Raw genomic sequence first — 23,640 nt, forward strand, 5'->3', positions numbered from 1 at the left:
GCATCTTTGGCATGTGTGGGAGAAGAGCAGCTGAGGTTTAGGGTGAATACAACACTTGCAATGTGAGGAGAAGCCTCAGGTGGAGATAGCTTACTAACACTTTGATATTAGAGTTGCTCGTGGAACTGAGGAAACAGATCTTTGCTGTTGACGCCAACCCATCCTGGGACTTGCCTGTAGAAGCCTTGGCAAATCCACACAGGTTGATTTTGCTTATTATCATGTTCACAGGCTCCAACACTGAGTAGGTACTCAATCAATACATATTAACCAGTGAGGCGAAATGCTGGAATTTGGGTAGAGGTCACAGGTGTTGTTTTGAGTTTCCATCAGCTTCTTTCTTTGGTGTGCAGTCTCAGTCATCCAGAGCCCTGCCTTCTAGATTCAGGACCTAGAACATGGCTTCTCGCCACTGTGCCCTGGGATATTTACTATTTTAGGATGAGCATCGATTTGTGAACTGAAAGTTAGACATGAGGCATGGGGTGGGGGGGTGTCTAGAAGATTGTTTTTTTGGGGGGCTACATATGTGTGTATAGTGTAGTATATATGTGCATGTGCATGTGGGGACAACAGTCAATGTTACTCTCTCCCACTCTTGTTCTCCACCTTACCTTTTTGAGATGGGGGCTCTCATTGAACACATGGCTCACTGGTTGGCTAGACTGGCTGGCCAGCAAGCTCTAGGAATCCTCCTGTCTTCCTGTCACCCTAAGGTTAAGGTTACAGATGTGCACAACCACATGACTTTTACATGGCTATCTGGGATCTGAAAATAGGGTGTTCATGCTTACACAGCAGGTGACTTATGATTAGCGCCATCTCCCAGGCCCAGAAGAGAGGATTACCTCTCTAAAATAACTTGTTTATAAATTAGTTGTTTCTGTTTCTTAAGAAAACTTGAGAGAGGGCAAGTGTCTAAGGGAAGGTAGCGGTGATGTCTCCGGTGTGTTTCCTTACAGCTGCTTCCCAGTGGCATTTTTCCTTTAAACTATAATGTAACATGCCCCCCCCCCAGGACACAAGCTGTGCTTTAGTAATAGAATAGTTACATTAATTGGCCAGTCTAGTGTTAATTGATTTAATTATTTCTCCTATTGTTTTGGCATTTGTGTGTGTGTTTAGTTATAAACAATACTTCACCGAGTATCTTTGTATATCAAATATTTTCAGCATTTTGAATCATTTCTTTTATAGTGAGTCCCAAAGGTGTGATTTCTAAATGAAAGAGTATTGTCAGGGTCATTTACCAAAGGCCTTCATCCAAAAAGTCAAGTTTTATATTCCCACTGGCATAATGAGACCATGAATATCCTAAGGCTGTGGTGATCTGCCTGTCCCAGGAACAGGAACAGCAGAATTGTCTTCATACAACCAATGGATGGGGCATTGGTGGTGAGCTCTGAATCAGGGATGCTCTCACCTTTACCAGCATCATCCCACAATGCCCATTTGGAAACTGACCATCTTTGATGCCTATTCTTTGAAGGGATAGTGCTCCAAGGAGGGGGCTGGCCAACCTGCTTCCTTCTCCTTTCAGGACCTTCAGAGCATCACGTCATCTTTCTTTGGTTGCACCTCATCTCCCCCACTCTTGATTTCTCAATTTCCTTCTTAAGATCTTTCCAGAAATGGTCTTTGGCAGTTCGGAAATGAAAGCCACCTGGTAACGAAACAAACAGATACCATTATGCTTAGAAACCATTGTTTCCCAGAATGACCCCTTTCTTAAGTTACTTTTACTATTTCATTGGAAAGCTCCCATAACTCAGGGTTTTCCCCAGGAGACAACATTTAAAACTGCTAGAGCTTAGAGCACATGGGCCTTCACCTCTCACCAGACCCTCAGCTTCTCATCGGCAGGTCGATTCTTAGAGTAAGACCATTATGGACTTTGGGAAAGATCCAGTGAAGAAAGACAAGTAAGGCTGAAGCAGTAGCTAGGGTGTGCATATCTCTGGCATAGAGCCTTGCCCTATATAGGAGGCCAGTCCAGGGAGCAGGCACCCATCTGGTTCCTCAGCTTATGTCTTAGGACCCCAGGTGTTTACCTTCCTGGGGTACTTGTATGGAGCAGTCACCTTCTTCACATGCTCCTGGAGCTCCCGGGTCAGTGCTTCTGGGTCATGAGATGTGTAGGCTGGAGAAAGGACGATAAATGCCTTCACCACCTGCAGGGAGGGAACCCCAGAAGGCATCAAGCCCTCAGGAATGATGCTTTTCTTCTCAGGCTAGCCATGTGCATATGTGGCTACTTATACTATCCTATCAGGAGGGCTCCACTCGTTTCTACTGGTTCTGCTGTTGCTTGAGCACAGCCAGGGAAGTGAATGCCACCCATTTCCCTATTGTCTGCCTGTGAAGAATAAACTACTGAAGAGTTACTGGCTTTTGTGGGATCATTTTGGAGCCTCGTTTCCTGTGCTACTCGCCATACTTGTAATGACTCCATTAGGAGCCAGCGTGGATTCCCCTAAGATGCAAACCCACTGGGGGCCATAACTTTACAACATCAATGGCCATTTACTTCCAGATTTTCCTGTAGGAAGACAGAGGCACATGGGCTTGTCCAGGCAGAAGAAAACACAGGCCTGCTCAGGGGCTGCTGGGTCATTGGAGCATGCCTGTGCATTTCCCATCAGCAAGCATGGAGTTACACTGTTTCTGTTTCCGTCAGTCCAGCTGAGGTTCTGCACCTTGGTTTTGTCTGCCTAGGTTTCTCCTACAATTTGCCTCCTGATAAAGAGGCAACGATTGCTCAAAATGTAATTCCTTGGGCTGGAGGTGGCTCCGAGGGTAAGCACATTTGATGCTGAGCCAGATGACCTGAGCTCATCCATGGAGCCCACATAGTTTGTCCTCTGACCTCCATGCATGTGCTGTGACACACATGCACATTTATTCACACACACACACACACACACACACACACACACACACACACACACAAATAAATAAAATTTAAAGTGCCTTCAAATAGTGCCTCCTAATAATGTCAGAAATTACACCCACAAAGTCTCACCAATATGGCTGCCTCAACATGGGCTGAACAAGGATAACACCAATAGAAATGCCAAAGTGGATGGGGAAAAGCCACAGATGTCAACTCTACACAAACAACTACAGGCAACCAGGGAATTATGAGAATGGGAGAAATAGTCCTCCCTAGGGAAAATGATTGGTGTCGTCCAATACCAAATGGTCAGCCCTGAAAACATATATACAAGTAACATTTTACAGATGGAACAGGTTATATTTAGGAATATATATGTAGATACATATATACATGTAATAACAATTAATGGAAAAGAGGTCACAAATTTGAAAGAAGGCAAGAAGGCTTTGGAGGGAGGAAAGGAAAGGGAAAAATGTAATATTATAATCTCAAAAATAAAATAAAACAGTTTCTGATAGCAATGGAAGAGCCTAACAGGCACTTGGTTTCAGGTCTACACCAACATTCAACGACAAACTCTCTTTTGTTAAGGGATAGTGTCTTTGCACACTTCCAGAGGTGTAAACTCACTATCATTTTGTGTTCAGATAAATCTGGCTTTTAAGAAGAGCCGTCTCTTACCATGTTTACTATGAAACATTTATTGAGCACCTGTTATGTGCCAGACTGTGTTCCAAGTACTCCATAGGGAATCACTTGAGGGTGTCTGCTTATCAATGCTCTAGTTAACCCACAGTATTCATAGCCATGTATTCCTTTCCATGTCTGATTTCCCCAGTACATACATGAAAGTCACACTTCTCTCTTCCTATATCAAACTCAAATTTTAGTGAGGAGTTGCTTGGCAAAGGGTTTCAGGCCAAAGCTGGTGCTCTGGACCCCCTCTCCAAGCATTATGATTCAGCAGACCTGACTTGAAGCCTAAAAATCTGTATTTTAAAGAAGAACTTGAATAAAGCAACCATGAATCATTCTGGGACCAGACTTGGAGAATCGCTGGCCATAAAGTTTCCAAGAACACAGACTGATAAAACTCCAACTTTACAGAGAGACTGCTTCTCACTAGGACCATGCTGGAGCCATGGATCATGTTTGAATCTAAAATGTCTGCCACACACAGTTTGAATGCTTGTTGCCCAGCTCCTGGCACTATTTTGGGAGGTTCTGAAAACTTCAGGAGGTCGGGATTAGTTGGTGGAGGTACGACACTAAGACCATATATATATGGTCCCTTGGTTCCTGCCTGATTGTCTACTTCCTGGCCTGCTATAATATGAACAGCATCTACCACTCACTTACACCCCATCCCCAGTCAAACCATGGACTTCATTGCTCTGCTTTCCCTTCCCACTACAAAGAACTAAACACTATGACATTGGGAAACAACTAAGGCTTCCCTTCTTTTCGTTGTTTCTGTCAGATATTGTGGGTATAGCTGTGCCTAGAGTCTGCTCTTTCCTTTCTTTTGGGACCCACAGAAAAGGAGTTTGCTTTTGTCTTGTGAAAACTCATTAAATTTGGCTCATCTTTCTACCAAATCAAGGCCACTTAGAAACATTCTGTCATCCCTCAAGTTGGCCATCCCTTCCAGCTACAGCCCATCAGTAATGTTTAGTGAGCTTGCTAGGTCTTCACCTGAAAACAGAAAAGAAGTTTTTTTTTGTTTGTTTTTTTGTTTTTTTTTTACTGGAGAGGATTAATGGCAGTCTGTATCTTCCCTTCCACTGAGATCTCCTGATGAATCAGCAGCCTCATTTGGATTGTCTGGTGTCCAAGTAAAATTACACTTTATATTTTCCCATCTTGTCTTTGTAGAGTGCATCTACTATTTAAAGGTGGTTTAATCAGAAGCAATGAGTGGCTTCGGTTTTGTGATACCAGGGGTGGGGCTGAGACCAGAGGAGGGACCTAGCATTCCTGCTTGTCCACTGGGGGGGGGGGGGGGGCTACTAAGTAGAACACAATGCAGTTATGTTCTTGCCTGACTGCTTACCTCTCCCCGAATGGGATCTGGGCTGCTGACCACAGCACACTCAAGGACAGCTGGATGTTCCGCAAGGGCACTCTCTACCTCAACAGGCCCGATCCGGTAGCTGGAAGAGAAAAGAAGCTTTTCCAAATGGCTTTCCTTCCCCTGTAGAAACTTGAGAAAAGGAAAGAGCAAATTGCCGACCTTGAAGAGTTGATCACATCGTCATTTCTCCCTAAGAACCAAAAGTAGCCATCCTTGTCCATGTGGGCTCGGTCCCCAGTGATGTAAAAGTCTCCTTTCTCTGATGAGGCTGTCTTCTCAGGATTGTCCTTTAAGACAAGGGAAGACCATGAAGGATCATTTGGGCACAACCACTTAGGCCAGCCCCTGCCTGGGGATCCCACACTGGAGGCCAACAACCCTTCAACAGGTAGCCTATTGGTTCTCGAGACTCAAGCTGTCCAGAATTTCCTACAGGGCAGGAGGCTGGAGTCCTGAAGATTTGTGGCTTCCTCTCTTTTAATTGGATGAGAGCTTCCAGGTGGGATCTAGAGCAAATGCCAACGAGCACCCTTAGAAGAGTTGAATTCAAGGAGGACACACACGGGGCAATTGGCTCTGGATAAGCGAATACACTGAGAGTAGAAGATATGAAGTAATGGGTTGCCTTGAACCCCCATTGATAGGAGGCAAGGGTAGAGGGTAGAAAAAGTCAAGCCATGATTCTAAAAATTAGTGTGTGTGTGTGTGTGTGTGTGTGTGTGTGTGTGTGTGTATGAATATGGACACACTAGGGCCATGGCACATGTGCTGAAGTCAGAGGACAGCTTTTGCTGTCAGTTCTTTCCTTCTGCTTTGTTTGAGACAGGTCTTTCATTGTTTATGTGCACTGCATGCTCCAAGCTGTCTGGTCTTTCATTGTTTATGTACACTGCATGCTCCAAGCTGTCTGGTCTTTCAGTGTTTATGTACACTGCATGCTCCAAGCTGTCTGGTCTTTCAGTGTTTATGTACACTGCATGCTCCAAGCTGTCTGGTCTTTCATTGTTTATGTACACTGCATGCTCCAAGCTGTCTGGTCTTTCGTTGTTTATGTACACTGCATGCTCCAAGCTGTCTGGTCTTTCAGTGTTTATGTGCACTGCATGCTCCAAGCTAGCTGGCCTGTGAGCTTCTAGGGATTCTCCTATCTCCAACTCCTCTTAGGAGCTGGGATTTCAGACGCTCATGCTACTCTGGCCAGCTTTTGGCCAGTTCTGAGGATTCAAACTCAGGTCCTAACACTTGCATGGCAAATGCTTCATTCACAAAGCTGACTCTCCAGCACCAAATTTCCAAATAAATAAATAAATAAATAAATAAATAAATAAATAAAGGAAAATGTACTATTTGTTAATAGAAAGAAAAAAATTACTAATGCATGCAAAAATATGGGTGACTGGCAAATAAATTATCCTGAGTTTAAGATACACAAAAATGGATCTTTTATGACTCCACATATAGTTTTTAGAAAGGAAACAAAATTAGTATATAGTTGTTGTATACAGTATATAATTAATATATAGTATATGTAATGCTATATAGCAAGAACAATTTACCAACTGCCTGAGGTCTCAGGTAAAGAAGGTTGGATGTAAAGGATCTCACAGAATTCTTAGAGGTGATGACAATGTTGCCATCTTCACTGCAGTGGTGGCCACATAGGCACACACGGTTGCCAGAAGTCACTTGCCGTGGATGCAGTTTTTCACAAGTAAATATTATCTCCATTCAAAAGCACATTTTGAGGAAAGGCTAAGCTATTAATAAATATCTAAGAATGTATCTTAGCAAAGGTCTAAAAAGTAGAGCCACAGAAGTCTTACTAATCTATAGAACATTAGAGGAGAGAGAAACAAATTGAAAGATAGGAAGAATGAGTAGGAGCTGCTGAAATAGTGGGTAGTTGTGTATGCTACCAAGTCTGATGATCTGAGTTCAATCTACAAACCCACATGGAAAAAGGAGAGAACTGACTTCCCCAAGCTGTCCTTTGACCTCCACACATATCCTGGCGTGCATGTACACACACACACACACACACACACACACACACACACACACACAATTAATTAATAAAATTAGAAAGAATGGGTGAAGCATCAGCTTTCTCTGGGTTGATTTACAGACAAAGTAAAATCCAATTAAACTGCTGACAAATGTTTTTACGGATCTTGACAAGTTGATTCTAAAATGCACGTTCAGTCGGCTTAGTGTATGAATGGCATGGTATCTCTGTGAATGAGTGGTTCTCAATCCTTGGCTGCACTTTTGAGTTACTCAGAGGCTGGCCCTCATCATTCAGAAGTTTAGTTGATTTGGTTTAAGTGGTGTGTAGGCATCATAATAGTTGAAGCTTCCCGGGTGTTTCTGATGCACATCCTGGTTTGACAGTTTTATAGAAAAAAAAGTCTGAAGAGGCTCTAGCCAAAGTATGTCTGGAGGAGAGGTAATTACTGTCTTATTTTGGAACTTTGGACTGAAATTCCAGGGTACAAACCCAGCCAGCAAACCAGAAAGAAACACCCTGAAAACTTGGCTCTGATACAAATTTACAGTTGGCTCTTTGGTAAGAACTTTCACTTCCCTGAACCTAGTTTTCCCTATCCTTTGCCATTATGATTAAGTCGGCATGGGTTTGTGCTCTCAACACACTCTTTTTAAAGCCTACGACCTTGCATATTAGTTGCGTGACACTGGAGAAGTCATTATACCTTTGTAGCTTCCTTATCAACAACAGAGTTCCTGATCAATAACAATAGCAACCCACTTTCATGCAGTTACTTGCAAGGTTCAAATTATAGATATTTACAAAACGTGCTTCTCAAAGTTTGGCATGAATGATTGCTGAGACTTCTCATAACTGATCCCTACCTCTTACCAGATAACTGTTGAAGAAACAGAAGGGTCTGGTGGGTTTGATGCGGACAGCAACATTCCCCTCTTTTTCTGGAGGCAGGACATTGCCATCCTCATCTACAATCTGATGGAGAGATCGCATGGCATCAGAGCATCTTTTACACAGTTGTAGTACCCACCAGCCTACACTCCCCAGCACATTGAGGGCTCCATGCACAGGGGGCAGAGGCTGCCTACCTGCACATCGTAAGGTGGGCTTGCTTTCCCCATAGATCCAGACTTGATTATCGAGTCTCTTGAATTGCCGCAGATGAGGACCTGGAGAGAAATCAGTGTCCATGAGGGGGGCCTCATCCTCTTGTTTCCTGCTTCAGGCTTGCTCTTACTACCATCTATTCTTTTCTTTCTTCCACCATCATTCTTTCCCTCCCTCTCATCCTTTTCCCTCCTTTCCCTTAATTTTTCTTTATCTCCTTTCCATAGCCAACACATCTTTATGTGGAACTCTAATTAGTATTCATGGATAGAGACCAAATTATATCATTAAGTTCACAGACTCACTTACCCCCATATCTTGTCGAGATGGCTGAAGAGGTCATTGCTTAAGATTTTACTAAAAATACATCGTAGTCTATTCTTGGGATGATAATTTCCTTGAGCATTATGAGTATTACTCTTCATTGTCAACTGGATTGAATTTAGAATCATCTAGAAGGCTGGGTGTCTGAGAAGGGAAGACCATTCTGAACAATATCAAGATGGAACCTCTTCCATCATGGGCTTCCAGTGCCATAATGTTCTTCAAGATCAAGGGACCAAGTGATCACAACTGGACTCTCTAAAATTATGAGCCAATGCTACACAAAAGTAATCATGGTATCAGGAAGGCTGTTGTGCAGGCCATGGTGTATGTGAAATTAATTACCCAAGACTGCTTTTGAACCAAAAGGAAGAATGGCTAATGGCATCTCATTGCCAGTTTTCCCTAGAGCCAAGGCAATTTCTGGCAGGCATTGGGGAGAGGTGAGTAACTGCTATAGGTCAGTGATCCCCTCCGATGGGCTGAGGGCTCAGATGAGGTGGCCTGGGACACCAACTCACTGTTTCAGATTGTCCGTAGCCTTCATGGAGCTCCAGGCCTGTCTGGCTCTTCCACTTGTCCCTCACATCAGGGTTGAGGGCCTCTCCACCAGTCAAACAGTGTCTCAGGCTTTGAAACTTGTACCTTTCTCAAGTAGGAAGACAAGGACATCTATGTCACAAGCATTTCTACACACCCTCTGGCATTGCTAGAAGTTCAGAGCCCCAAAGACATTAGAGAACAAACTCCCTTCTGTACCACAGTCAGCTCCATGTGGGCCAACCTCTCTCTGCAGATATGGTCTACAGAACCAAATCATTAAAGCAAATCAATCCTATCTAAATTTGGGATAAAATCAATTGTCCAAATTAATTTACCTATAAAAATCTGATAGATAATAAATCAGTTAAGGTAATGATCTGACTCAAAGTAATAAATCAATTAAAAAATTCTAAGAGATTAAAAATAGTCTTCTAAGAATCCCCTAATTCTGAAGATTGGATCTAAAATTTCCAAAGATATTAAATAAATAACAAATCTGCCTCTCAGTTCAAAAATTATCCTAAGTATAAATACATTTTCAATAATTTTCTCCTCCTGGTTAGAGCTCACTGATTCAACTGAATTACTTAGTATTGCCAAGCAGCAATACTAATTGGTCTTCAAGAATTACCTCTAATTGGTCTTCAAGAATTACCCAAGGACTGCTTCTAGCCAGAATTACAATGTAGAGATATTCACAAGAATTGAATGGGATGTATTATTATATTTAAAGGAATACACTCAAAGCCATGTAAGTCCTCCCTTCTTTGGGGTATTCCATGGCCAGGGAGTGTGGTTAAGGAAGATGAGAGGATTTGAAGAGCATACCTTGGGAAAGGATAGAAAAGGGAGACATGGGTCAGGATTAGTAAGTTACTGACCGATGAGGGGATTCATCTAATACCCTAGCAAATAGTCTTGTCCAACTAGTGGCTATTGCTTTGGATTTGCCCAGGATAAGAGCCATCTACAGAGTGTTGTCACCTTCCTTTGGGTGTTCAAAGACAGATACCCAGGAATGCCTGGCTTGGGTTAATTTGCATGTGGAAGATATAGAGTATACTGTGGTAGAGCTTATTAGTCTAAGCAAATGAAATATCCTTGGCTACCAACCTCACTCTATAGATGGTCAGTAGAACTCCAACAATTTCTGTGACAGAAGTTACAGACACAATGTTAAGGTACTAACTAGCCTGTAGGTGTGGTATATGGTGGTGATGAAGTTTACCCCGAGTGTTGAAATTTTGGATTGCCTTAAATCCTTTCCATTTTCTTTGGGTATGAATTAAAATCATCTTTAAAAGCTTTATGTAAGGTATGTGGGAGTGTTTTGTGTGAAAGACAGAAGATAGTGACACAGAGAGACATATGAAGACCTAGAAAGAGACAGAGGTGACTCAAGAGAGTCATAGGAAGACAAAGATGAGAACCACGGGGAACAAGAGTTGGATTAAGAAGGTGGATTTGCACGTACATCCTCATATGGGAACCCCAGAAGTGCCAAGCAAAGGCTGTACCTTGTCAGATCCTCCTGTACAAGCAGCCGGAAGAGGGTTGGGACACAGCACAAGGTAGTTATTGGGAACTTGCAGAGAGTCTAAACAAAACAAGGGGTTTAGAGACACTCAGGTGTGATGGGATGGGTGAATTAGATATTTGTAGTCCCATTGACAAAGCAAGGAGTAGAAAACTAAGCATGGCATCCGTCAAGATGATCTCCATGACCTCTACCTGCTGGCATTTGTACCCTTATGGAGTCTCCTCTTACACTACACCAAGGTTGGCCTGTGGTACCAATAGCATCCTGTTGACCTGGTGTGAGTCACTTAAGATTAGATTACAGGAAGAGGAAAGCTTCTGTCTTAAATGCTCTCACTTCTCTCCCTCTTTCGAGTGACTCACTCTGGAGGAGACAAGGTACCAGACTTTGAGTACATTCTAACTGCCCTTGGGACGAGGGTACACAGTAGGCCAGTATTCAGTGCATACTGATAAAAACCACAATCCAGAAGTGAAACAGCTTACCCAGGCTTCACCCTACACTGAGAAGACTGCATTCCTAGATGATAGCTCTGTAAAAATTATTATTAAAGCTCATGGGAGATGGCTCAGCCAGTAAAGTGCTTACAGTATAAGCATAAGAGCCAAGTTTGCTCCCCAGAACACAACCCACGAGAAAGAGTCAAGTGTGGTAGTATATGCTTATAAACTCAGCACGAGGTGGCAGAGACAGGTAGATCCCCAAGACTCACTGACCAGCAGTCTAGCTCAATAAAAAAGCTTCAGGCCAAAGAGACCTTGCCTCAACATACAAGGTGAATGCCACCTGAGGAATGCCATTTGAAGATGACCACTGGCCTCCACACATAAATGTACAGTACATGTACACACACTCCTGCACACATTCATTTGCCTGCACTCATGTGAACACACAGAAACATAAATTATCCTTAGAGATATATGTCATACATTTCCTTATATCACTCACTTTGAAGGTGTTTTTACCATGTGGCACCATCCATCTCCAGAATTATTTCATCTTTCCAAATTGGACTGTGTCCCCATTATGTACTAAATTCCCATTACCTTCTTCCCAGACTCATGGTAACCACCATTCTTCATGAACATGACTATTCTAGGTACCTTATATAAATGGAGTCATGTAATATATGTCCTTTGTCCTGCCCTCTTTCACTTAGTATGAGGTCCTCCAGAATCATTACTCATATTGCAGAGTACCAGAATTGGCTTCCTTTTAAAGGATGACTAGTGTGTGTGTGTGTGTGTGTGTGTGTGTGTGTGTGTGTGTGTGTGTGAGAGAGAGAGAGAGAGAGAGAGAGAGAGAGAGAGAGAGAGAGAGAGCTGTATTTGGAATCTTGACCGCAATCTTACAAGGCTTCTTTTCTCCAAGACCACCTCATAAAGCTGTTCCCAGATTCCCAACCATAGAAATTTGTGAGATAATAAATGCTTGTGTTAAAGCTGCTAATTTTAATTTACAGTATAGCAACAGATCATGAATATAGTGCTATGACTTGGGACAGTGAAGAAATAAACTGCACATGTGGCCGACAAGTCCAACCTGAACAATGACGATGGGGAGTTAACAACAACGAATGCATTAGGGACCTCATTTCTTTCCATTATCATGACAACTGTATGAACTTTCCTTCAGAGATAAAGTAGGACTCAAAGAAGTCCAGAGACTAGGGTGAGAGTCCAAGTTTGACCAATGGTGAAGTCCATGCTTCTAGCCACATATAACCCAGCTTGTCTCAAAGAGATGGAATGGGGAGGTAGGCTCATTGATGTCTCAAGAACTCTCATTTAGAGGAGAGGATAGACCAAAGGTACTCAGTGTCTTCACTGGAGTGGTCAATCCTCCTACCTCATGAGAAGACTCCAGAGAAACAAGACAGGAGGGGCCAGGTGCATGGTAGGGTGGAAGCTCATGATAAGGTTTGGGGACAGCAGCACATGCTCCGGGGAGTAGACTTTTGATTTTACCTAAAGTCTTGACAAATAGCTTGTGCTTTGACAAGAACACAGGGAAGAAGATTGTGGAAGGAGAGGCATGGCATGTAGTAAAAGGCTTTGCTAAGGTTTGCAGAGATGAAATTCTCTAGTGCCTAGGGATTTATATTGAGCATGAGCAATGATTAAAGTTTGCCAGGTGGACAGGAACCAGATTACGGAAGGCTTTGAGTGAATTTGTCATCAGATTCATACATTTTTCTCATGCTACCTTAAAGCATATGTTTCACTCATCTCATTTACACCCAGGACACAAAAGGTGTTTCAGAGCTTGGCATGGTGGTATACACTTATAACCTCAACCCATGGGACTCAAATGCAGAAGACCTCTGGTTCAAGGTTGTTCTGGGTTATATAGTATGACTGTTTCAAAATGAGGGCTTAGTGATGGGGCATCTACTCAGTGTGTGCAAAGATCAGGATCCCAGCACTGGGATTTTTTTTCTTACATTTAGGATAGTTTTGGCATCAGCTCGGGGCAGCTCATGCACAAAAATGCAAGCTCCATTGGACCAGGCAGAGAAGAGAGTCCAGGCTGCCTTCACCCAACCAGTGTCAGTTGTGTTCCAGAAGATGTCAGATTCAGTCAAGGCCATCCACCTCCTGCCAAAAAAAAAAAAAAAAAAAAAAAATGAGAGGAAGTAAGAGCATCCTCGTCAATGTCTCCACCTTTAGAATGGATTTCATTATTCACGTAACATTATTTGGAGCTCAGACCACAGGAGGTACCACTCAAACTTGTCAAATTGACACAAGATCCATCAGCTCAACTACTATCTCAACAAACACTCATTCAACACTTTCTCTGCATTTGGTCCTAGGCTAAGAAGACAAAAGTAAAAGAACAGGTCCTGTACTTTCAAGGAGGTCACCATTTAGTGAGAGCATTTGCAAGGGAAAATTAATCTCAGTACATTCTGATAAGAGTGTTGTTTTCTATTCCATGCTCATTTAAATTAGTCTGGAGTTAGCCATAGGGATGTAGAAGTAAATAGTCATATTTTGAAAAGCTTATAGTTTAGTAAGTATAAGCATCCAAGAAATCCTGGGAGAGTACATTTTTAACTTTCTTTTCATGTATTCTTTGTGTCCTTCACATCATGCCTCTTGATCCCACCCATCTCCCCTATCACCCAAAAAAAATTAAGAGAAAAAGGTGGGGAAAAGGAAGAAAGGGAAAATCTTGTCATGGAAGCTGCAGTGTGACACAGTGAGTCATGCAGTAAACCCCTTTATCCATACATTTTTACATGCAGGCGTTCATCACAAAGAATCATTGCTCTGGTTTGAGGCTCCTAATCTCTGCTACACCATCAATGCCTCTTGCTTATCTCTGCAAGGGGTGAACTTGCCAGGGCAATGCTAGAGAGCTAATGGGCTGACCAACCCTGCAACTATCCAGGCCCAGAACCAGGGTTATGTGTTGTGCCACCCAAATATCCACCCCATCTGTGATCTACTGGAATTGTGGGAGGTGGTCAGTCCTGCAGATAGGGGCTGAAGGATCTCCACGACACAGGGCAGCAATGGATGTCCAGGAAGAATCTCAGTGAGGACCCAGTGTCAATGGGAGAGTACATTTCTAAGAGTTAAAATCAAAGTCTTGTACAATAACAGAATAAACACCTAACTCAGAGCAAGGAGACCATTATCTTGACAAATTCATCTTTTAAGATTTATTCCTGTTTTTCATGGGGTCCATAGTGAGAGTGGAGATGGGTCTGAGAAATGCTTCTGAAGTGGGAATAAATTTTGCATAGGCATCATTGATGTGTAGGAACCATGGTGGTAAAACAGAGGAGGAACATCATAGGGAAGGGACACAATGTCTGCAAACACAGGATATAGACAAGCTGTTGTGATTGCCTTTGGGTTCCAGGACATACTTTCTTCTGGTCCTCCTTATAAGTGGTTCCCCCTAAGTCAGCTTCTATTCCTCCCTTCACTGCAGAAATATTCTGCGTTCTCTTCAAATCTCACCCAGCCTCAACATATTAACTATCATCTGTATACTGGTACCCTGAGAGGAATCTCATTACCTCTGTATATGTACATCTATACTCTACCTCTATATCTCTACTTCAGTTAAGAGAATGGAGATGTTAAATAGACCCATTGAGTTTGCAATGCCAATGAATAACTCTGGGTTTTCCTTCCTCTGCCCAGCTTATTCCTTAGTTTCCTTACTATTATTCTTGGGAGAAAAAGCCACATAACACTCACTCCATATCAAACTGTCAGAAAGTTTCATTAGATCTGTGTTTAAATTGTTCATAATCTCTTCACTCTTGTCACCTCTATTTCCCAAGACAGGTCACTATGCCTTTTGTTCTAATGTAGTGTTCTCTTTCCTAACTCTGCTTCATTCCTTGATCCTTACTATTTACTATCAACCCAGCATCCTGAGGGGCCCTCTACAAACTAAATTGGATCATGTCACACCTCTGCTCAAAATATCCAATATTTCTTAAGTAAACCAAAACACTTAACATAGAATTGTCATATGACTGAGCAATTTTACTTCAGAGAGACAAAGAAGTAACCATGGGTACAATATAGAAGTAACCCATAACAGTTGAGTGTATCTACCAACAGTTGAGTGGATTTGAAAATGTATTATGTATACAATGGAATCCCTTTGAATCATAAAAGGTAGGGAGAATTCCCTGAAATTTTTATTTTTCTGTACAGTTGAATAAAATACCACTCTGAATATGTGTCACATTTTTTTATTAGCCATTCTTCTGTTGATGGGTGTATAGTCTGGTCCTGTTTCCTTGCTACCATGAATAAAATGGCAGGAAACATGGATGTGCAAAGTATTCCTGTGGTAGGATATGGAGTCTTTGAATATTTGCCCAGGAGAGGGATAACTAGGCCACGTGGCAAGAAAATGGATGGATTTGGAAAATATATTAAGTGAAGAGACTCAATCTCAGAAAGAGAGAACCCACATGTTTTCTCTCATATGTATTTCCTAGCCTGTGATGTATACATGTATACACATAAGTATATGTGAAACCTGCCAAACTAGAAATGACAACAAGAGGATCTAAGAACAAGTGACGAGGGGGGATGGGAGGTGGGCAAAAGGACCCACAGCCAGTGACAGGGTGTTGCAGAGGTAGCAGGGGTGGGGGAGGTGAGAGAGGAGGAGAATCTACTGAAACACACTGTGTTTGAAAAGGCCATCATGACATCCTGTACCTTGTAGGCCAATTAAAAAGTAAATGTAAGGAAAACTCAGAGAAAACGGATGAACCCTGAAGACGCTGTCCTGGAGAAAGGAGTAAATTTCAAAATCGTGCACTGCTCACAGGAGGTGTCTGGAGTACTCAGATTCATAGAGATGGAAAGCAGAACAGGAGTTCCAGGAAGGCAGGGGAGGGGGGGGATGGGAGCTTGTTATATAAGGGATCCAGATTCTCTGCTTGAAAAGATTGAAAGTTAGTTCTGCAGAAGAATGCTGGGGATGGGTGCACAAAAATGTGAGCGTGTAGAATGCTATTAGACGATACACTTAAACTGATGAGATGTCCTAAGAGAAAGGACCTCGAGGGTTTTATTTTACCACAGATAAAGGACCAGTCTTTGAGGACATGAGTAGTTTTACCATGACTTAAAGCCTGTATATCACATACACGTTTCAAACTGTCCCACGGTGTTCTATAACTAGGAACAATTTTTATATATCAGCTAGAAAGTTGTTTTTTTAAGAAAAATGATAAAAGAAAATGTGTTGTATATTTTGATATAATTTAAAAAATATCTAACAGTTTTTATCATCCTCAGAAGAAAGCCTTCAGGCCTTCCTGACTTACCCTCTGGTTGCCCTCTGACCTCCATTTCTAGCTCTTCCTCCTTCACTCCCTCCGCTTTGCTCACTCACCCACCTTGGTTTTGGACCTTCTAGACAAGTTGTACCAATACCTTCCACTGGCCACAAAACCCAATCCATAGCTGCACTGGGAATGTTCCACCATCTTGGGGGCCCCTGTGGTTCCACTGGTGAAGTAGATGGCCACAGGATCTCGGCTCTTGGTTCTCACACAGTTGTGCTCTGTAGATGCCTCTCTGGAAAATTCGAGAATACTAGGTCACACTGTTAATATGAAAACACCAAGCAGTGCCAAAGCTCTCGCAATGGCAGGACTGCCATTTCAACATGCCATGCATGAGGTGCTGTGTGAACACTATCTGCATACACCTTAATAGATAGACACTAGCTCTACAACAATTTTATAGCCAAGGAAATTGAGGCTCAAAATGCCCAAATGCCTCATTTGAAAGATCCACAAGGTTGGGTGAATAGTTCAGTCAGTACAGTACAAGGGGCAGACATGAGTTTAAATCCTTTGCACCCACATAAAAGCTGCTTGCATCTGCAATTTCAGACTTGGGAATGCAGAGGCAGAGGGTTCCTGGAGATCACTGGGCAACCATTCTGCCTAGCTGGTGAGCTCCAGGTTCAGTGAACTCTGTCTCAAAAATTAAGGTGGTGGAGAATGATAGAGGAAAATACCTGGTGGGAACCTCTGTCCTGCACATACGTGCACACACCTACATGAACAAGTACACACACACTCACATACATACCACATAATACAACAACACATATGTACACACACACACACACACACACACACACACACACACACACACACACACACACACACCAGATCCCTATATTCTTTGAGTGGGGTTGAGGAGTTTGTGGTAGAATACACACATTTTCATGTGTGTAATTCTGTTCATTTATGAATAGTCCTATCCCTAACTCAATTCTCAATGTAGAGATATTTTTCTAAATGTTTTCTCAAAAATTAGGGTTTTGAAATTAAGTGATTTCCCAGGTTCTGTGATTTGAAGACTCGGCTAGCTCATGGGTCTCAGCCCTGGCTGGGTCTTAAGATCTCTGAGTTAAATTTTAAAAGAAATTCCATTACTTGTGCTCCACCTTGGAAAAAATGAATCAGAACTCTGATTATTTTTTAACCTTGGGTAATTTTAATGACAACTGAAATTAAAAGGATGTATCTAGGTTAACCTGACTGCTCCCCATAATGTCATGGGCTGATCTTTAGAAATGAGGACTCCTCTGACATCAACCCATGCTATTGTTTGCATCTTGAAGTCCCCCAAAGGCACTGTTCTTGGTTCTCAACTTGGTTCTATCCAACCTAGTGTCAATCATTAGGAAGTGGACCTCATAGAAGGCCTTAGACCAGTGGGAACATGTCCTTGAAGGTGCTTGTAAGCTTTGTTCTTTTCCTCTCTCCTCCCCTTCTTGTTTCTTAGCTCTCATGATGTAACTGGTTTTGCAATGCCACATGCTTTGGCCATGATGAACTGCCTCCTCAAGGGGGCAGTCAATCATGGAATGAAACCTTTAAGACTGAGGCAAAATAAATCTTTTCTCTATGTAAGCGGGTGGGGGGGGGGATATGAGGACTCCTAGGATCCTGGTTCAGATCTGTCTGGCTAAGTAGGCCAGATGCTAGATTGCACAATTTGTATTTCAAATACTCAGGTCCATCTGGTCCATTCCAGGCTTAAGAGTCCAGCTCTCAGTGGCCTGTTTTGGATTATTCCTCTCTTATTTTGTTGTTCTTTTATTTTGTTTTGCAACAGGGTCTGGCTCTGTAGTTCAGGCTTGCTTCACACTCACAATCCCATCTCAGCCTCCCGAGTGCTAGGCTGACAGGGGTGAGTCACCAGGACAGGCATTCTGGTCTCTGATCAGGACAAAAATCTCAAACCCCCAGGTAAGTGTCTGCCACACCACGTCCCTGTCACAGGGCGGCAGTCTTGACCCCACCCTAATTCTCACTTTATTCTTTTTTGGCATTTCAGGTGAGTCGCTTCACTTTTCCAACACTGTTTTCTCACCGGTAAAAAGAAGATTACACCTTGCGGGGCTCCTTACAAGGATTAAACAAGGTGATGTCTTCCTTGCCACAGTGTCCTGTGCACCAAATCCCAGAGCACCAGTGTTCTGAAGCACAGAACAGGCCTTATTAAATCCTTCTCGCACACATGAATGTAGGCAAATGCTTATTCAGCACAGTGCCTGGCAGACAGCAAGCACTGATAAGAAGGCAGCTATTTCACTGTCCACAGCCTTTTGTGAACTAAATGTATCATAAAGTTTAGCTCACATGCTCTGACTAAGAATTCTAGCAATCTTTGCCAACATTTAGTAACGGAGTGACCTTGAACACTGAGGTGGTCACAGGATGATGTCTCTGGCCAGTATCTCTCTGATTCAGTCCCCTCATGCTCAATCCTGTTGATGAAAAGGAAAATACCCAAAGCCCATCTCATTGCTGCTCTCCTGGAGAGTCTCAGTTTACCGAAGGAGTTCCCGGAAATTGATCCAGCCCGGACGACTGGTGTCGGACACCAGAAGCTTGGTTTGGAGGGAGGGGCAGTCAGCACTGATGGCATCCACTTGAGGAGCGAGGGCGTCGCTGGTGATGATGGACTTGGCCCTGGCTGCCTGCAGCCGGTACCTGAGATCCTTTGCTGTCAGCTGGGAGACACCTGGAATCATGACCACACCTTGGGCCACACAGAGAAAGAAGGTTGTTAGAGAGGAGAATGATTCTAATGTAGAGGCCAGAGAAATGAGTGGCTGAAGAGGGTTGGAACATCTGAGGGAACAATAATAGTAACAACCAAATGAAAAAGATGTTGCCTAAGGTAAGAACTTTTCTGACATTATAACATTACTTCACTTAGTTCTCGTGATGCTCAGAAATGCATGCTATTGTGATAAATGCTCCGTACATTTGTAAAGAGTATGGGTCTTTAGACTTTTGTGCCTTAACTAAATCAAATGGTTTGCCTAAGAGTACATAGCTAATGTGTAATAAAGCCAGCACTGTGAAGCTAAAGCAGTGGTAAAACCTGTTCCGTCTTGGCTAGATTTAAGTCACCTTGACACAAGCTAGAGTCATCTGAAAGGAGGGAACCTCAGTTGAGAAAATGCCTCTATAAGATTCAACTGTAGGGCATTTTGTTAATTAGTGATTGATGTGGGAAGGCCCAGCCAGTTGTGAGTGGTGCCATTCCTGGGCTGGTGGTCCTGAGTTCTACAGGAAAGCAGGCTGAGCAAGCCATGATGAGCAAGCCAGGAGGCAGCACCTCTTCATGGCCTCTGCATCAGCTCCTGCCTCCAGGTTCCTGCCCTGCTTTAGTTCCTGTCCTGACTTCCTTCAGTGATGGACCACAATGTGGACATATAAGCCAAATAAACCCTTTCCTCCCCAAGTTGCTTTTGGTCATAGTGTTTCATCATAGCAATAGAAACCCTGACTAAGACACTGAGAGTCCATGATCTTAAATATATTATACTGTATTGCCTTAGCAACTCCGTAGTTCCATTGTTTTCTATGCCTTTTAAATAAAATTTTGCAATAAATCCTTTTGTTGTATGTGGATCACTTGCTGATAAAGGGGGTATAGCAGGCAGGGACTCCAGAGCCCCCACAGTGCTTCAACCAAAGCTGTGCTGAGGGTGGCAGGTTCCATTCACCTCCAAGGAATAAGGACTGGGCGGGGGGTGGGGTGGCAAACTTGACATTTGAAAGCCTTTGATATCTCATAACGCAAATTATTAGTATTTTCTCTCAAGTTTAAGGTACTCATCTCACAGAGGAAAACATCTAGTGAGAACAAGAGGCAGGGGGAAAGTTCAGTTCAGCACAACACCAGAGCCGAGCTCATGTTCTCACTGCTCCTTGCCCCATCTCCCAAACGCTTGCACAATTTAGTGTCCAGTGTGAGCACTCTGAGTTGGATGGTGTTCTTCATTTATGTGTGTTCATGTAAGTGTGGGTGGAATGTATGCACGTGTGTGTGGAGGATGTAAGAAGGCAACCTCAGGTGTCACTCTTCAAATGCCATCTATCCTGTTTTTGAGATAGGATCTCTCACCGCCTTGGAACTTGCCAAGTGTGCCAAGCTGGCTAGCTGTTGAGCCACCTGTCTTTGCCTCCCTATGAACATGATAAGATAAAAAGGTCAAGTATTGAATCTACTTTTAAAAACAAACTACTTGTTTTAAATAGGATAAGTAATGAAATTTTTTGTCTGAGTTTATCAAATGTTACTGGACTGGACATTGTTAATATATATAATGGAGTTTTTTGTCTGAATCTGTCAAATGTTAATGGACTAGACATTGTTAATATAATTCTTGACTGTATATATTGTATATACTTATTGGATATAGTTTTTCTTGTATTAGTTATAAGCTTGTATTAGTTACAAGCTTTTTTTAATTTTAGACAAAAAAAGGGGAGGAAATGTGGTGGTTTTGTGTTCCCCAAAATATTGTGCACTCTAATAAACTTATCTGGGGTCAGAGAACTGAACAACCACAATATTAAACATAGAGGTTAGGCGGTGGTAGCACACGCTTTTAATCCTAGCATTCCAGAGGCAGAGATCTGCCCGGATCTCTGTGAGTTCAATGCCACACTGGAAACAGCCAGGCATGGTGACTCAGGCCTTTAATCCCAGGAAGTGAACCTTTAATCCCAGGAAGTGATGGCAGAAAGCAGAAAGGTATGTAAGTCATGAGGACAAAGAACTAGAGGCTGGTTAAGCTTCTGGGCTTTTGAGCAGCAGTTCAGCTGAGACCCATTCAGATGAGGATTCAGAGGCTTCCAGTCTGAGGAAACAGGATCAGCTGAGGAATTGGCAAGGTGAGGTGGCTGTGGCTTGTTCTACTTCTCTGACCTTCCAGCATTTACCCCGATACCTGGCTTCAGGTTTGATTTTATTAATAAGACTCTTTAAGATTCATGCTACATCCCTATAGCTGAGATAAATATGAACCATCATACTTGGTACTTGGTATATATTAGCATGGCTTTTGGGGCTTTTTTTCTTTTTAATATGATTCTGGGGGTCAAACTCAGGTTTTTGTGAGATATTCCCGCAGCCCTGAAATGCTTCTTGATTACACTTCTCTGTTATCACATCCCATAGAAGTTAATCGTTGGTTATGATTTAGGGACTGTACTTAAGTTTGGAGTAGGTGTGGCCCTGTTGGAAGAAGTGTGTTACTGTGGAGGAGGGCTTTGGGGTCTCATATATGCTCAAGCTACTACTCAGTGTCTGAGTCCACTTCTTGTTGCCTGCATATCAAGATAATGCCAGCGCCATGTCTGCCTACACACCTCCATGTTTCTTGCCATGATGATAATGGACTGAACTTCTGAACTGTAAGCCACCTCAATTAGATGTTTTCCTTTATAAGAGTTGCCGTGGTCATGGTGTCTCTCTACAGTAATAGAAATCCTAACTAAGGCAGAAGATGATTGACAGCCAGAACTAGCAATAAGAGAAAGTCAATCACTATAACCTAACAAGTGCATATCAGAAAAATCTAGAGATGTAGGCCTGCATTGACTTCAGATTTGGTATCTTTTGCAGTGTTGGAGTGGAGGCTATACCTCACATCATAATGTGAAATGTAGTTGTGAGTTATTTTATTTGAGTATCAATAAAAGATATAGAGTATGCAAAAGTGAGATATTTGGTAGCAAAAATAAACAATACTTTAAACAAAGTTTTGATTATGAAAAATCTCTTAACACAGTGCCCAGCACATAGTAGGTGCTTTAAAAAAACTGCAAGGTCTCCTTACACGTCTATCCTTACTAAACAGTTGACTTCTTTTTAAGGTATTTTTTATGTAAAAGATTTTTTTATTCCATTTTACATACCAGCCACAGTTCCGCCTTCCACCTTCCCTCCTTCCCGCTCACCCCCGAAGTCCCCCCCCACTCCCATCCACTCCTCAGAGTGGGTAAGGCATCCTATGGGGAGTCAACAAAGTCTGGTATATCAAGTTGAGGCAGGACCAAGCCCCTCTCCCCTACATCGAGGCTGAGCAAGGTATCCCTCCATAGGGAATGGGCTCCAAAAAGCCAGTTGGGATAAATCCTGGTCCCACTGCCAGTGGCCCCACAAACTACCCAAGCCACACAATTGTCACCTACATTCAGAGGGCCTAGTTTTGTCTCCTGCAAGTTCCCCAGTTGTCAGTCCAGAGTCAAGATGCTTCAACTAACTCAGGTCAGCTGTCTCTGTGGGTTTTCCCATCATGATCTTGACCCCTTTTCTATATAATCCCTCCTCCCTCTCTGACTGGACTCCAGAAGCTCCACCCAGTGCTTAGCTGTGAATCTCTACATCTGCTGTGGATATCGCTCTGTATAAATAAAGCGCTGATTGGCTAGTAGCCAGGCAGGAAGTATAGGCGGGATAAGCAGAGAAGAGAATTCTGGGAAGTGGAAGGCTGAGGCAGAGAAATGCTACCAGCCACTGCCATGAGTACCAACATGTAAGATACTGGTAAGCCACGAGCCATGTGGCAAGATATAGATTTGTAGATATGGGTTGATTAAGATGTAAGAACTAGATACCTAGAAGCCTGAGCCATTAGACCAAACAGTTTAAATAATATGAGTCTGTGTGTTTATTTTATAAGTAGGCTGAGGGACTGCTAGGGCTTGGTGGGAGCTGGAGAGAAACTCTCCAGCTACATATATCTGTTTCTATCAGTTAACAGTTGACTTTTAATTATCATATCATTGTCTAGCCTTTGCAAGCAATCAGGTTTGTGACTGCTAGGCAAAGAAAAAGTAAACCCCCTATGGGGTTCTCTTTGTTCCATCCTCCAAATCTTGTGGGAACTGCCAAGCTCTGGTGGTCGGCACCAGTCCCACCAATGAGCCCTAACCTTGCTCACTGACCTGTTCGCATACAAGCCACGCTGCTCAGCCACCAATCTGGGAGTCGTGGAAGCACCAGCATCATTCTGTCTCCAGGCTTCAGGCCACACACACCCTCTAAGACATTTGCTGCCTTCCTGGACTGCTTCCCCAGCTCCTCAAAGGTCCACTTGACTTCTGCTCCTGAGCCATTCACCCACCAGAACGCAGGATTTGGTGGCCGGTTCCCTGCCTGGACAGTGGGTACAGCCAGGAAAAAAAAATAGAAGCCATTGTTGGGTGTTTTTGCTCATTTGTTTTTAAGAAATCATATTTTTATAATAGTTAGGTGTTCACCGAGTTCAAAAATTAAAATGATGGGCCAAGGATATAACTCAATCAATGAGTTCTTGTTTACATGCACAAAGCC

General features: G+C 42.9%; 1 protein-coding gene across 2 annotated transcripts in view; it reads right to left on the reverse strand.

Moving 5' to 3' along the window:
- Positions 1-1,057: 1,057 nt before the first annotated feature.
- Positions 1,058-23,640, reverse strand: part of Acsm5 (acyl-CoA synthetase medium chain family member 5) — a 28,166-nt gene continuing 5,583 nt past the window's right edge. The window contains exons 3-14 of one of the 2 annotated variants that reach the window (XR_005092952.1): positions 23,253-23,463; positions 18,837-19,044; positions 16,414-16,557; positions 12,933-13,086; positions 10,467-10,546; positions 8,928-9,051; positions 8,064-8,144; positions 7,849-7,950; positions 5,130-5,257; positions 4,950-5,049; positions 2,052-2,140; positions 1,058-1,663 (exon numbers count right to left, since the gene is read on the reverse strand). Coding sequence is in view for 1 of the 2 variants with exons in the window: in XM_028867807.2 (XP_028723640.1) it covers positions 1,580-1,663; positions 2,052-2,171; positions 4,950-5,049; positions 5,130-5,257; positions 7,849-7,950; positions 8,064-8,144; positions 8,928-9,051; positions 10,467-10,546; positions 12,933-13,086; positions 16,414-16,557; positions 18,837-19,044; positions 23,253-23,463 (1,536 nt within the window). In the remaining variant the exon portion in view is untranslated. Of the gene's footprint in view, positions 1,664-2,051; positions 2,172-4,949; positions 5,050-5,129; positions 5,258-7,848; positions 7,951-8,063; positions 8,145-8,927; positions 9,052-10,466; positions 10,547-12,932; positions 13,087-16,413; positions 16,558-18,836; positions 19,045-23,252; positions 23,464-23,640 lie in introns of both variants that reach the window. The other variant, XM_028867807.2, reaches the window with a different exon arrangement.

The sequence above is a fragment of the Peromyscus leucopus genome, chromosome 1 (genome assembly GCF_004664715.2).
Source record: "Peromyscus leucopus breed LL Stock chromosome 1, UCI_PerLeu_2.1, whole genome shotgun sequence".
NCBI lineage: Eukaryota > Metazoa > Chordata > Mammalia > Rodentia > Cricetidae > Peromyscus > Peromyscus leucopus.